We start from the raw sequence: 15,920 nt of genomic DNA, 5'->3' as shown, positions 1-15,920 counted from the left end.
TGGTGCCAGGCATTGAGTTGTTTGCTATCACAGAATTTCATGTCAGATGGAGGAGACTGAACTGTGAATTCCTAAACCTATAAAAATATTTTCAGATGTCTATGTGGCCCAAAGCAGCTGTTAAACCTCTGGATGCTGACAGTAACTTCATACCTGTGCTCTGACAGAAGAGGGATGGAGACATAGCCAAAAAGACATTGGGCTTCTGAAAAAACATCAACCGCCTTTGGGAGCAGGGCTTGTGAAAAAACAAAACAAAACAAAACAAACACAAACAAAGGCAACTGATTGGGGAAAAAAATGCAGGCCTTAGCCACTCCAGAGTGCCCAGGACTGTTCAGACAAGTCTGAATGGTCCTTAGGAACGCTCTGCACTTCACAATACCAGCTGCACTTTCACAGTTCAAGTACCCAATAAACTGCCAGAGAAAAAGCATTCACGATGGGTACATCAGTTAAAATTACACTGATGTCCACGAGGGATATGAAAAGCCAGAGAGATCGTGATATGTAGCTTTGTAACAATGGCTATTAAAATTGGCATTTCTCCCTCTCCTACAAACTGTACCGTACCTCTCGGCGCAGTACTTTTCCTATGGTTGACAACGTAACAAATACACCCAAGGAAAATACAACCTCATAAGAAGAGAGTGTCATCCTTTGAGACCTGATGTCAAATGAATGAGTATTCATTCAAATAAACATCTGTTATACACACACGTTGCTGTAGTAAACCTGTCTTAATAAGGTACAAAAGACCGGGAAAAAATAAAATCTAGGCTAGCTTTTCAATTAGTCTCTGCTAAATGGGCCTTCTTTTTTCACTTTGGATCCTGAAAGCCACAGAAGCCACACAATGTGTAACAGCTGGCGTGGCGTGCAACCCTTGACCAATTTACTTCCATTCGGTAGATGCACGCTCTTCTAGTACTTTTTTTTGGAGGCCTGTGTTAATTTTCACCTGAAATAAACTAGAAATTTAAACACTTAATCCTGACTTTCAAAGCTCCAGCAAGCCTCATCCTGAGCATCATCAACAGAATGGGGAGAAAAAAAAAAAAAAAAGAAAAAAAAAGGCTCTCGGTGCTGACTGATAGATTTTTGATATTGCCGTGCTTCCCTTTTACTAATTATGCCCAGATTGCTCATCATGCCAGATACTGTTTATGCTAGGAATTTTCTACAGCATACCTCAGGGGCAAATTGCCTGTAGTGGTGATCTGGGAATTCTCCATAGCCTACTTTAACAAACAAACCTCCAGTATTCCTCCACATCACATCACTCAACTCTCTCGCCAAATCTTGAGCATACTTTTCAACTGAGCTAACTTCAGCTACCCAGAGAAGGGTATTCCCTGACACACCAATTGTTTATTCCCTTTAGAGCACAATATATACTCTCTGACCCCTGGATCTGCACAAGCTAAGGAAACACAGTACTTTTAAGTCATTAGGCTGTTGATAATGAAAGCCCTTGAGATAAAAGCCATCGAGGCGAAAGCCCTTGTGCCGGACAGCAACGTTAGCCTGAGATTTCATGTAAATAGCACAAACGTTTACAGTAATTGTTAATTCCTTCTCTGCTGAAGCCAGTTATCCACAGCCTCGTCTAATTTTCAACAGAGAGAATGAATCTTCTTTTACAAGTGGATTTTATTGCCAGTACGATCAGGCTCCAAGTTTGGAATATTTACGTTATTTCAACTGGTGGATTGCTTTTACCACACGGCACACGCCAGGTGCACGTTGTGAAAAGCTGTTCAAGTACGCAGGAGCGCATTCGTGACGGGCCAGAAAATACACTAAGTCTCCATCCTATACCATCTTCCTGTGACACCTACCACAACCGCTAGCGATGATTATCCCCTCTCTTCTTTAAAACATTCAGAATTTGGGACGCTGGCTGCTCGCAGAACGACTCCTAATTCTGTTTTTAATCCCGAACGCTCCTACTAGGAGCGGCGAGGCTGCGGGGTGGCACTCCTGCTGCAGCGGGGGTGCAGCACCGTGTTTCACGGCGCAGGCTCTCCCGGCACGCTGGGTCTCCTCAGCCCCGTGCGGGGCTTGCTCGGCAGGACGGCCAGGGCCGCCACTCCGCTGCTGGGGCTCCCGCGGAGACGCTATGCCGGACAGCGGAGCGTCTCCAGTTCCCATGGGTGAAGACGCGCCAAGCGCGGAGCTTTTTCGGAGGGGAACAGGTGAGGGAGGTAACGGCGGGCTGAGAGACCACCAGCGGCCCCATTCCTGCGTCGGCGGCCAGCGTCCGTCCCTGCGCCGGCGCCGGGCGCAAGGCACGAGGCTGCGAGGTGACGCGAGGTGCGAGGTGGCACGAGGTGCGAGGAGGCGCGAGGTGCGAGGAGGCGCGAGGTGCGAGGCCGCGGCGGCTGAGGAGGCCGGGAGTGGTGGAGGCCCCACGGCCGCCACCGGGGTGCAGCCGTCGGGCGGCACCGGCCTGGCGAAGCCCGCGGCGGCGCCCGGCAGGCGCCGGCGGGCTGGAGGCAGGAGCCCGTCGGGACGCGGGCTCAGCCGGCGGCTGGCGGCGGAGGGAGGCCGCGGAGCGGAGCGGGCCGGGCCGGGCCGGGCCGGGCCGAGCGGCCGTCGAGGGCCCCCCCCCCGCCACCGCGCGCCGCCGCGCGCCGCCGCTTTGTCCTTGCCCGGCCCGGAGCACGCGCGCCCTCGGCCGCGGCGGGAGAGCGCCTGCGCGCACCCCGGCCCGGAGGGGGGCGCGCTCCGGCGGCCGCCAGGCGGGAGCGAGCGCCCCCTCTCCCCTCCCCCCCCCCCCCGCTGGCCGGCAGCTCCGCCGGCAGCAGCCGCGGGCGCGGCGGCGGGCGGAGGAGGCGGGAGGCCGGGGGCGGCCGGCGCCCCCTCCCCCGCCCCGCCGGCGCGCGTCCCCGCCGCCGCCGCCGTCGTCCCCCCCCCCCTCCGCCCCGGCCCCCCGGCCCGCCGCGGGAGCCCGCGCCGCAGAGCGGGGCCCGCCAGCGCCACCCGCCGGCCGCGGGGCCGCACCGCGCCTCCCCCCGTCCCCCCCTGCTCCGGCTCTCAATGTTCCACACTGCCCGGCCACAGAGCCGCCGCCGCCGCCGTATAGCCCCCCGGCCGCCTCCGTCCCCCTCCTCGGGCGCCGCGGGCCCGGCCCGGCCCCCCGCCATCCCGCCCCTCCGACCCAGCAGCGGGACAGGACGCCGGCGAAGGTAAGGGAGAGGCGGGCGAGGCGGCTGCCGCGGCGGCTGGGCGAGCGCGGTGGGGGGAGGCGGGGAGGAGGCGGGGGGGCTGGTAGAGGAGCTTTGTTCTTGTTTTCGGCGCTCGCTGCCTGGCGGCGGCCGGGGGCGCGGAGCCGGCCTGAGTTCACGCCTCACTTGGTGCACACGCACGGTGCGGTGCGGGGCCGGCCGAGCCGCCGCCGCCCGCCGCGCCGAGCCCAGCCGAGCCGAGCCGCGCCGAGCCGCGCCGGGCTCTCCCCACAAAGCGCGGCCGGGCGGGCGGCCGGCCGCCTCCAGCCCTGCCGCAGCTCCCCGCCGCGCTCCTCCTCGGCCCCCCCCGGCCGCCGGGGCAGCCCCCTCCCCCCCCCCCCCCCCCCCCCCGCCCGCGATCGGCGGAAAAATGTCGGTCTGGCTGGTGGAGCGGCGCGGGGAGCGGCGGCGGGGAGAGCTGTGCAGAAGGTGCAGTTTGAATTATGCTTCTTCCCCCTCCGGCAGCTCTGTGGTGGCCAAATGCAGTTCTCGCTGCTGGCCATGTAAATAACCGGGGCTGCTGCTGCCCGAGTTGCTTTAAAGGCATCTCGGGGCTTTTCCCTTTTAAAACAGCAACAACAACAACAACAACAACAAAAAAACCCTCGTGTCGTGTCGTGTCGAGTCGTGTCGTCGTCCCCCCCCCCCCCCAACCCAGCCCTTTAAATGCACAGAGCAAGTGTACGTTTCCATCTGAAATCAACCCAAGTGTTATTGGCAATATATTTTCTCAGAGAGAGGGGGAGAGGGGGGATCTGGCGTTTGGACCCAATAAAATGCTCTGCTCCAGTGTAAATATTTACAGGGTATTAGTGACTTTTTAAAAAACATTTTCAGTGAGGTCTGTTATTTACAATGTGTCATAAGTTATTAATGTTCATTGCCTAAGTACCCTGCTAAATCTGTCTCATGCCTTAGAACAAAGTCGACAATTGGCATATTGTTTGAAGTATGAAAAAAATGCAAGTGGGTTTAAAAATTGGAAATATCTGTATTTTCAGAAGTGTAAATATTGCTTTGTAGCTGTCAAACTGCAGCCCTTGGGGACGAGACAAAGAAGTATATTTTGGTTAATTTCTCAGTGAAACGGAGTTGTCACCGATTAAAGTGTTCTCTGGAACTTGGGGAATGGCAAGAGAGAGTCCTGCCTGTTGTATTTACTCTGCCTCACTTCCTCTCCTTCCCCCAAAAAAGCTCCCCACGATGTCCAGTGATAGGCAGAGGTCAGACGATGAAAGTCCGAGTACCAGCAGCGGTAGTTCAGATGCCGATCAGAGGGATCCACCTGCACCCGAACCCGAAGAGCAAGAAGAACGAAAACCCTCTGCCACCCAGCAGAAGAAGAACACCAAACTATCCAGCAAAACTACTGCTAAGCTATCTACTAGTGCTAAAAGGTAAAGCGGACAGTAAAACATTCCATAGTATTTTTGCATAGTGTTTTGAAGCACAGTGTTTGCATTGCGCTTTTCAAGGCAGGGGGGTCCTTCTTGTAAAGCTGGGTGGAAAGCAGAAAGTACCAACTTTTGTAGTACAGGAGCCTGCCAGGCAGTATCTTCATTAATCCAAGTCTTACTCGGGTAATAATTACACAGACTTGTCATACATCTTTTGAAGAGTTGTTTGAGAACATGGTAACTTACAGACTGGCTGGGGGGGCACCTAAATACCTTTCCTATTTGCAGAAATGCGCGAGAGAGGGTCAGCCTCGGCTGTCTTTTTCAGAGTTAGGTTTCCATGCTTGATTGGTATAGGGTGGAGTCCTCCTGGTGTATTTTATTGTGGTCTGTAGACTGATGACAAGCAATGCTCTTTAATTAAAGAAGGCACAAAACCCCAGTGGCTTCCGTGGGCCTTATGACTAGCTTTTCATGTCAATGCATGGGAGAGCCTTGCACACCTTGAAGGAATGGATTCGTTCTGCAGTTCTTTCAGGAGAAACTTAGGCGAGTTTTCTCCCTTAGGATCTGCAGATTCAAACCATGGGGTTCTACAGGTAGCCTCTACCTTTTAAGTATCAAAATCTTCAGAAACCTTGTTTATTTATATCTGTGGCATTTTTATTTGCATGTGAGGTTACTGGCAGTCCAGCTCTCAAGACATGTGCTCTGATAATCTTCTGTAAGTTCAGCTGTGTGAGATAAGCAAACTCTAAATCCCTTGATTCCAGTGGTCTTCGGAGATGTAGCTTTCCAGTCCTTTCCCTGGAGCTGCTTTTCTTTATAAACATTTGCAAATATCCGGTAGCAAGAAAAAAGCTGTAGAGTAGCCGTAGTAGCTTCAAGTTTTGCTTATTCAGCGTGAATACTGTAGTTCTAACTTTTAGGAACACTTTAGTAATTTTGTATTGTATTAAATTCAGTAATTACTTATACTTGAAATGTGTTAAAATTGCTGCAGAGTATGACTGGGGGGCTTTGATGACTTTTGAGCTTGTTAAAGAAACCCTTTAAAATAGGACTAGCTGATGAAAGAAAAGTTCTGGAACTACTATGTAGGCTTTGTAATTTGTTATTCCTTATCTTTTTTGAAAAGCCTGAGATGCAGGCTTTCGAGACTGAGTTTTCCCCTCTTGCCTTTATTTCAATTAATTGTTGCAAGTCTAATTCCATACATGTCAAATAGTTAATTTGTCTGCCTGAACTTACTGGTGCTAGTGCAAGGGCATGCAGAGCAGTTTCTCTTAGCGCATGTTTTAACACTTGCTATTCACGTGAAATTCATGGTCTTGCTCGTATGGGTGCTCTTCTGAAGAGAAGTCTTATTTGATATTTTTAAGAGGAATTTACCATGCGTCTTTTGAAATTACACCTCTTATGTACCTGAATAAACAATTAAATTGACAAAAAGTTTTTGGTATTCCTCTTCCGGATCTTAACACCTTGGGAATGGTTGTAATAGAGTAAAGCTAAGCACAGATTATTTCAAGTTATTATATCACTTTTTGTCATGTAAATACAGCTACTGTATAAGGTTGGGGGAGGAAAGACAGCAGAAGGTGTGGAGAGAAGCAAAGTTGATCCAGAGAGATTATTCCAGTAACAGAAAACAGCCTGGCAGATCTGCAAATCCACTTTTTAAACACACTGCAAAGTAATAGGTAAAATATTGTGAAAAGAGTGAGTCTGCTGCCAGCACGGTTCACTTTTTCAGCCTCAGTCACAGGTCTGTAGTGCTGGTTTAAAGTCATTGTCAAATCTGCCTGTGCAGCCCCCCTCCCCCCCCTTGCCTCATTTGCATATTAGCTTGAAAAGAAAATCTCTCTGGTAAAAAGTGCTTGGATGTGAAAAAGAGTTACTTTTCTGAATACTTGTGGGACATTTCTACCCAACTCAGTTGTAAGTGTTCTGCGTACATACAGCGTGGAGCAGGAAAAAAGCTGCAAAGTTTCTCAGCTGTGGGATTTGGGTTATGCCTCTGAGAACAAAGAGGAAGCAGCCATGTTAGCATTACTGAAGGCAAAGCCAATCTTGCATTTAACTGCATGGTGGTAGAGGGCAGTGTAATTCCCTGATTTATTCTATAGACTATCTCAAATGCTTTGTGTCTGTTCTCATTTCACCAACAGAATCCAGAAGGAGCTAGCTGAAATCACCCTTGATCCTCCTCCTAACTGCAGGTATGTAACGGTTTCTTAAATTGTGGACGGTGATAGGAGATTAATGTGCTTAGGCTAACAAATGGGAAACTTAGTGTTTACAGCTGCTGACTGTTAGACAAAAACTGTGTACAGCAGATTGAACAAGCATAGGGAACATTTGATATTGAAGTTTGCTATTTTGTCTGCATGTTGGAGGCGTAGTCATTAGTGATTGATGTGCATAGTAAAGTGTATTCAGTTTGTTTTTCGTAGCTGGTCACTGCCTTCGTGAAACATTCATTATGTGAACTTCAGAATCCACTGAAGCTTTCAACTTAATGTCTGCATGTAGTTTGAACTGGCTTTTTGAGTGCCAGGTTCGTAGGGTTATCACTTCATTCTGAAGTAAAGAACCATATGTGATTTTTATATGCTTTCTCTTAGTATGTTGCTTAACAGTTAGATGAAATGAAGTATTGCCTTTAAATTTATGTGTCCGTTGGTCAAAGTTGTAGACTCTTGATATAGAATATTTTTAAGGAAGTTCCCAACTTGGGAGACACTTCTGTAAGGTTTTAGAAAATGAAATTGTAAGCTTGGAAGATTGAGTGATTTAGTCTTTGATAAAGTGATGGCAACTGGAGCACTTGATCTGTAGGAAAGTTAATAGTAGCATAGCTAGCTAATTTCTTTAAGTCTTTTGCATGTTTTACTTTTGTTTAAAGGATGCATAAAAATTCTCATTAGCTGTAAGCATCCAGTGTTCAGATTTGCAGTAAAGCTACATTTGAATAATGTTGCTTTTATTTGATGCATCTCAGTAAGATTTCTGACTGCAAGGTACCTTCAGATTAATAGCTGATGTGTAACAGCGAGCCTTGTACACGTTTAAAATAGTGCTGGAAGTGCTTTCTGATTTTATGTTGGAATTGTTTGGCTTTTTGAATAGTTGGAAAGGTTTGGTGCAGGTCTTGCAAATTCAGTAAAATGTGAGTTGTTCTCCTATCTGACTAGTCCATGAGAGCAGGGACTAACCAGAGCTGTGTTTTATTGAATTTGTGGTAAAGGTGTCTTACCCTAAGGACTGTGCTGTAGATTGCCTGTGGCAGCCTGATGTATTTGCACGCAGGGTCAGTGGCTCTCCCTCTTCAACAGAGGCAAGCTCTGTCAAGAGAGCAAATGTCTGTTGGGTTTGAAGTTTTTTGGTTTGGTTTGGTTTGGTTTGGTTTGGTTTTTTTAAGGGGGGGATGTTTTGTTTTTAAATAACTGTTTTAAATAACTTTTAATAAATTACTGGGACCTAGTTCTGTGTTGGTCATGCACTTTATACTTGGATCCTCAAAGCAGTCATGGTAGGAGACAAGTATTTAAATGAAATAGAACACCAACACTTTGCGTTACAGTTGCTAAAAAGATAATTGTAGCAGTTTCGGGTACAGCAAGTTACAGCTTGGCTTTTAGAAGGAGAAGCCTCCCCCCTCACACTCTCCAATACCATCTGATATTTAGTTCCTTGGGAAAACATGTTCCTCTCGTATTAGCACAAAAGTGTTGCTGAGAGTTTTTCTTGTGAGCTGGTACTACCAGATGCCCAGGAATGCTGTTGAGAATGATGAAAACCCCCCAATGTGTCTAAAATTATTCAAGTTTCTCTCCTACAGAGCGTAGGGGAAAAGATTATTTTTTTGCCAGTGAGGAAGTGAGCGCTTCTGTTCCCATAAGTATTTTTTAAGAGAAATTTAACCCTTTTACTCAATGGCAACTGTATGATGAGTGCATTTTTACCTTTTGCAAAATAAAAAATATTTACAAGAGATATTGGCTTCTGTAACAGAAATTCTGGGTTTTCAGGATGAACAGTTTGAACAGAGTTTCAGTGCCCGAAGGTTTACCGTTACAATGGAATTGACTTGTTAGAAGAAGCGTTTCTGGTATTAGGAGGTAAATGCAGCTGTGTGTTATGTGCAGAGCAGTTAAAGCTTGTAGCACGCTTTCTTACAGGGTGTAGTAGCACAGATTAGGCAACAGACTGACACAGCAGGCATATGACACCTCTTCATTGCTCATCATGCAACAAGCAGCAGAACGCTACTTATTACATTTCTTGTAAAAGAAAAAGAATTAAAAAAACCAAAACAAACATTTAAAAGCTTGTGTATCTTGGGCATATTCACATGTGCTTTAAAAATAAAAAACCTTGTCATAAGTTCTCCCAAAGAGACTTCTTCATGCAAAGTTGTTTCTCCACCAGTTCTAGAGCACACCCTTATCATTTGCAGTCCACATGTTGCAGGCTTCACAAGAATACAACTGACAACCGATGCTCTTGGACATTACTCCAACTCTGGTTACTCAGTTACATAAGTGATAAAAAATTAGCAATTTTAAAAATATGAATTATCACATATAAAACATTAAATGTTACTTTAATAGGGTACAGTACAAGTACTGAAAAGTATGTTGAACTCCTCTGTGTTAAACACTGAGAGCTGCTGCCACTTCTCACCTGCCAGTTTAACTGCACGTGGAGTCACTCCATTGCAGTGATCTGTGGCTGATTTAGCTACTTTAAAATGACACCAACTGGTTGCACTGTGATTCTCATGCAAAAGAGGTGTAGGTTTCCTCAGCAGTTAAATTTCCCACACTCATATTTATTGCTATAACATCTGTTTTATAAAAATGCAGAGCCCCAAGAGAGCCCCATTCCTGGGTGTGCTGAGCAGGCCTGGGCTGCACATTAACTTCTATTTTAGGCACTGGAATAGCAGAATGACAGGCGCAGGAAAAATGTCTAAATAGCAGTTTTTTGCTTGCTTGTCTCAACAGTAGGGATTGATTTCTGATTCTTTTAATTGGACAATGAACTGTTAGAAAAAATGTGTTGTCATGCATCACATTGTCATGTTTGTGGGCAGCGAATAAGAACTGCATCTTGGAGGTACCAAGTATAAAACTTAGTATCTTTATGCTGATAGCTTTACTCTTTAACATACAGTAATACTTTAAATTCCTGTGATTTTGGTGTGAATTCCAAGAAAGATAGAACATCAAAACCAATAAAATTAGATATGGTTTTAAGCCACTAAAGGTGTTGGAGGGAAATTAAGCACTCCTTTTTCCTCATGTTTTCTCCTGTCCAACAGAAGAGCCTGAAATGAGTCAGTTACTGTCCAACACGCAGCACAGCACTAGGACAGATAGGTAAACTGAGGACACAGGTGTCTGATCCTGTTTTTTTCTTGCTTTTGCTGGCTTAACTCAGAGCTGTGCTACTTGGTGCTGTGTGCTGTATTTAATTTCTTTTGTGCTTTTAATAGCATAAAGCAAATCTAAAAAGGTCTTGGCCCTGTTGCTCCTAGGCAGCTCAATTTCAAACCATGGCCAAGCACTTACACATACTTCAAGGTATGGAAGTGTGCCAAACCCCACCGTTATACATTCTCAGGAAAATGCTGCAAAGATCTTGCACATAATGCATGGCAAATCTGGGCTGCAGGGATGCTCTTAAATAGGTTTGACATACCTGGAATAACTATTTTCAGTTCATGGCATAGAACTGTTTAGATCAGAGGTCACTGCTCTGCAGTTAAGGTTATATCTGTGGCTGCTGTTCTGACCTGCCCAACTTGGAGGCTGCAGCTCAGGTGGAGCAGGGCACAGCCAGCTCTGACGCTCCTTGTACTTCCTGGATTTTAGGGTTGGCACAAGTGAGGCCGTTCCCAGGGGTACTGTGATTTATGGCAGCTTCCGTTAGATGTTCCTGGCTGCCCTGCTGATCCACAATAGCAAAAATGAGTACTCCCTGTCTTCTTCCCTCACTCCTCCTCATTTCCATCCCCAAATTAATCATTGTTCATCTTCATGGGAAAGTTTTTGAAGTTCAACCCAGTATTAAGTAAATTTAGTAACACCCATGCCAGGAAATGAAAGCAAACACCACTCAGAGCTTAATTCATGTGGTTTAAAAAGAGGTGAGTTAAGATAGTGCATCTTTCCCATGCATTTTACATTCTGTTCTGTCAGTTGGCTTTAATCTCCTTGTTAAATTAAATATCAGACATCTGAAAGCAAGTGGTTAAAAAAAAAGAAGAAAGGCTGGACAAAGGACGTGCCTTAGAGCACTGGTCAGAGAGACAACTTTCCTCCTTTGTAGCTGCTAGGAAATGGGAATTCTTAGCAAGGGAGAGCTGCTTGAATCGTCCCAAAGACTCCCTGCTCTATCTCATCCTCTAGCTAGTGAGTGCCTGACCTGATAGATCTGTTGAAAAGATTTTCCTTGATAGGGATTACTATCTCGATTACTATTTATTTGCAGGCCTTGTATGCTAATATATACTAATGTGATTTCTTGAGCAATACTACAAAAGGTAGCAGCTGATGATTTTGCTGTTTGTAGCCTCTCTTTGACTTGCAAGTAGGTTGATAATTTATGAGTAGTTAATTTTAAAATTACTTATTTTAAAATAACACTCCAAAGTATGTGTACTGAGCACAATGGGAGCAAGACATGTAGGGGTTTTGTTTTAATACAGGGTTCTTCTGCTTCCTTAGGACTGCATTTGTCCCTTTCATTACTGCCACATCTTGGGCTAATTCTACACTGCAGAGTGTTGCCAACCCAACCCCATGGTCTGGAGCTTGACACAAAGAAAAATGCCTGCAAAACCCTGGCAGACGAATGCTATTACTGGTTTAGTTATGGACCCATGAATCCAGATGTTTGTAACTGTCTCACTGTGGTTATTACCCCATCAGTGGGGAAGCATTGCAGTATGTATTTAAAGCAATATTGTGAAGGTATCCTTCAGACCAGCAATTTAAGCTCTTTCAATTGAGCTGTCTGAAACAATGAGGAGCAATGAACAATTGTGCTGGTGGTGCAGGCTCTTCCACATGCAGAGGTAGTGCTGGATTTGAGCTAACGCAGCCTTGTGTTAGCGAGGAAAGTGCCGCAGCTAAGCTGGTAGAAGCCTTCCTTTTGTTAACATACTTTATCTACAGTAAGGTTATAGGCAAATGTTTACTCTGCAAACAGTTGTGCCTGTTGAAGATGTTACTGCACAGCTGTGGTTTGCTCCAGTTCTGCCATGGAGGTGACTACTCCAGTCAGTAAGTGAAGCAGATTCACGTGATTACTCCATAGTTCTCCCCAGGGAGGAGAAGAAAAAAAATCATCCAAGTTTGCTTAAATGGTTTAAATAGGTGATTCAAACTAACTCGGCTGGATTTTTCCTCCCTCCCTTCAGAGTAGGGATTGTTCACACAAAGCATTTTGTCAGACGCACCAGGATATGAATAAGTCAATCCATTCCTTTGTCTCTCCAATGTATTAAGTTTCCATCTCTCCTTTGTCAAAGCCAGGCGTTAGTTCTGTTGCTTTTCTGAAATCAGTAGGAGGAAGAATATTCTGAATGCAGTCAAATACCAGGCCCCTATACAGTAGCACAAATGTGTGTCGAAGTCTTCACATGTACTTGTTTTTTTCCAGTCAAGCTGTTGGCTTTTCAGTTCAATGGCAGTCCCCCAGTTTTGTGTTTATTCTGTTAATTTCTTATTGGGCAAACATCTTCATATTGTTAAATATTGAGTCTCACTGAGAAAAAAAAGGTGTCAGTTTTGCTTGTTTACACCTCTGCAGTGAAAACCCCAACTGTGAACACTAAATAGATCCCTATAGAAGGAGAAGTTGGTTAAGGTATGTAAGAGAGTTTGTTCTGAGTATGTGCAAAAATGCCTGTGCTGAAGCTGAATGAGCAAAGTTTAAAAAGCTTCACTCAAACTCTACTTGATAATGTATCTTCTGATAGTTACATTATACTTTTTATTGTCTCTCCCTGCCCAGCACTTTCTCACCACCGAGAAATAAATACATGCTACAAGAAAAGTGAAGTTTGCAGAATGGTTCTGAGAACACAAACCCACACGATTATTTCTAACACTTCCTTCCCTATACAGAAGTTTGCAGTTGCAGTTACAAAAATACAATGAAAAGCATTCACAACTCCTGTAAGAACATGTTTGAAGTAGCTCTTGAGTGAATATTGAAATACTACTTTTTAGTATTGTCCAGCTCTGAACATAGTCCTGCGGTTCCTTCTAAGGCATTTCCTTCATTGTTAGCTGCTGAACGTAAATCAGTATCTCACAGTGATTTAAAGATATGTTTATCTAGTGATAGCCTTGATTTATCTGAAATTATTTCTACTAAGCATTTTCTTCCGTTCTCTTTCTTCCCTCCCTCTTTTTTACCAGAAGAGTATAGTCTAGGTCAGTGTAGGAAGGAGCGGTATAATTTAGCACAGCAATCAGAATTCTGGTGTTTTTGTATTTCTGTCCATTTGTAGTAACAGCCTGGTTCTGCCATCTTTATATGTGCAGAATGGCTTTTACCTTATTTGCCAGTAGTCAGTGAAACTGTTTAAGGAGTAGGGATGAAACTAATTTAGAAAGGCATTTCAGTAAAACATTTAAGTGTTAAGTAGAGCTAGAGTGCAACTGTTATTTAACATGCTTTTATTAAAAAAATGCAACAGTGGAAGATTGTGTAACTCCTGAATGTTTTGAATTGTGAGAATATTTAAATTACTTTCTTTTCAGTTCAGAGCAGATGACAGATCCACTAACTCAAAATGCCTCAAGTTTTTTCTTCCCCTGTGCTAATATCGACCTCTTGCAAGCTATAAACCAAGGTTTTTTACCAACCCCCACACAGTGAATTTCTCATGCAAGTAATCTCAGTGGCATAATTACGACAGGGTTATGCAACACAAATCAACATACCTACTCACGGGAGTAAGTTTTCATGCCTACAGATTTGCAGGTTAGGCACTTGTGTACGCAGTGTCCACAGTGCTGTTGTACATGCTCTTAAAAGTCTTTGTGTTAGTCAAAAGGTCGTATAGATCCTTCACTGTTTTTCATTAGCATTACTGTAAAATAAACAACAACAACAACAAAATCATGCCTGACTATCTACTCCAGAGTTGTAGAAATAGTTAAAACACTTTTCACTGTAGCTACTGGTGTTAGAAAACTGACCCTCATTATGTCAGTTTTATCTGGAAACAATAGAAGAGCCCAAGCTGGACCAGTTTTTTAAACAATTCTTTAAACATTGTTGTGCAAAAACTTGTAAAAACCACGAAGTAATGTGTCCTTCTTAGACTTAAGGACAAATCTGCTTTTCTAATATCCATTTGTATAACTGTACAAAGGCCTTTTAGGGTCTGTGATAAAACTGATTAAAATATGCTGTGTATATTATATTTCTTTTTACACTCAAACTGTGCATTGCTTGCCACTGCCAGCCTGTCATATTTAGTTTGTGATAAACAGTATGTATGGCAAGGTCCTAGCACACTGAATGCTTCCCCCTCAGACTGATTTGTCTGTGTGTATCAGTTACTCTTTGATTTGATCTTTACTTTTATAGACTTGGGACACCTAATTTTAATTAAAATTAACAAAGTGCAAATATAAGAGAATCAGCTGAACTACATTAAACCCTTTATTTAAAATGAGTTGACTACTTCATATAAAACTGATGTGTGGAGATTTCCTGGAGCTGATGTAACTAGGATTTGCATAGATGTGGAACATTTCGAAACAGGTAATACAGACATAATGAAAAATACCTTGAGCATGTTTTCTGAGTTCAGGGCTAAGTAGGCAGGAGCAAGAATATCCAGCTGCCATCTAGGACAGGAGCATGCATACAATTAAGCTAGCCAGGAACTATGCTGTAACTTTAAATTGATGCCTTACTTTGAGCCAGTAACTGCTAGTGATAAACGAGTCCTAGCCTGCTTGCATTAATTTGGATTAATTTTCCCTGTGCAGAGAGTGCACTATACTGTTATCTAGTTCAGAACTGTGGCTGAAGCAGTTGTTAATTTTATAGCACTTACTGTAAAACAGACTGGCCAGATCTTTTAGGGACTCATACAGATTTAATTGACAGTGTTGAAACTACTGTTGTAAGCATCACTTCTGGAAACAAATGAGGGGAGAGATTGCCTTGATGAAACACCACGGTGACCTGTAGTTACCAGTGGGTCACTTTCAGGGGAGACAAATTTGTAGAGAGGGTCTGTAGAGGACCATGCTGCAGTCATAAGTAATTGATGTTTTCATTGTTGATGTGGATACTGGACTAGAGCATATAAATACTGCATTTGCAGGTAACAGTGGGGAGGAAGGGGTTGTAGGCACATTGGAGGACAGGACTAGAATGCAAAGTGACATGAGCAAATATAGGAAGTGACCTTAAAAATAGCATGTAATTTAACAATGAGAACTGCAAGGCACAGCACTTCAGTAGGCATAATCAGCTGCACAAATCCATGGTGAAAAAAAGACTGGATGAGGAGCAGTTCTTCAGAAAAGGTGTAGCCACTCTGAGAATCATGTGCTTCCCAGGAATCAACAATATGAGGCCACAGCAAGAGAAATAAATAGAACAACAGTCACAATAGGAGGATGTATTTAAAAAAAGAAGAAAAAGTGTTGGAGACATGGTATATAAAGTCATCCCATTCGGTTCAGCATTAGTAAAGGCCAGCTGGAATACTTTATCCAGTTTTAAGCACAACACTGCAAAGTGAAATGGGCTAGATGGAAAGAATACAGATCAGAGGAAAGAAAGAGAGAAAGGAAAAAGAAAGAAGGAATAATCTTTGCTTATAGAAGAAAGTTGCTGCAAAGGAAATGTGGCAATTGCTGCTGGTCCTGTCTGGTAGTTATGGAGAGCAACTCAAATTGCCATAATGAAGACCTAATTTAGGCAAAGACCTAATTTAGACATGAGGAATGCCTAGCTATAAAGACAGTATGTGTAAGGAGGTGGTGGATCTGCATCACCAGAGTTTTTTAAGAACAAAGTGTAGACAAATGACTGGCAGGAGCAGTTATATACAGTTGATTCTATCTTTAAGCAGGAAATGGACTAAATGACCTCTTGAGGACTAGTTTGACCAAGCTATCTGTGATAAAAGATTTAAATAACAATGTTAAAGGAAAGCTCATCAGGAAGTGATTTTCCCTTCATTTAAAAACTGTATTTTAATCAGGGTTTTGTAGTATAATCGTCCTGGAAAATATACAGGTTC

General features: G+C 44.3%; 1 protein-coding gene across 1 annotated transcript in view; it reads left to right on the top strand.

The window, feature by feature from the left end:
• The first annotated feature begins 2,989 nt into the window (after nucleotides 1-2,989).
• The window catches only part of UBE2E3 (ubiquitin conjugating enzyme E2 E3), a 60,675-nt gene continuing 47,744 nt past the window's right edge, over nucleotides 2,990-15,920 (top strand). Inside the window, exons 1-3 of the mRNA XM_075028319.1 lie at nucleotides 2,990-3,191; nucleotides 4,425-4,627; nucleotides 6,799-6,849. Of these exons, the coding sequence (XP_074884420.1) occupies nucleotides 4,434-4,627; nucleotides 6,799-6,849 (245 nt within the window). The 5' untranslated portion in view covers nucleotides 2,990-3,191; nucleotides 4,425-4,433. The remainder of the gene's footprint in view (nucleotides 3,192-4,424; nucleotides 4,628-6,798; nucleotides 6,850-15,920) is intronic.

The sequence above is a fragment of the Buteo buteo genome, chromosome 5, assembly GCF_964188355.1.
Source record: "Buteo buteo chromosome 5, bButBut1.hap1.1, whole genome shotgun sequence".
Lineage (NCBI taxonomy): Eukaryota > Metazoa > Chordata > Aves > Accipitriformes > Accipitridae > Buteo > Buteo buteo.
Note: the sequence above shows the minus strand (reverse complement) of the source record. Positions and strands in the feature narration are given on the sequence as shown.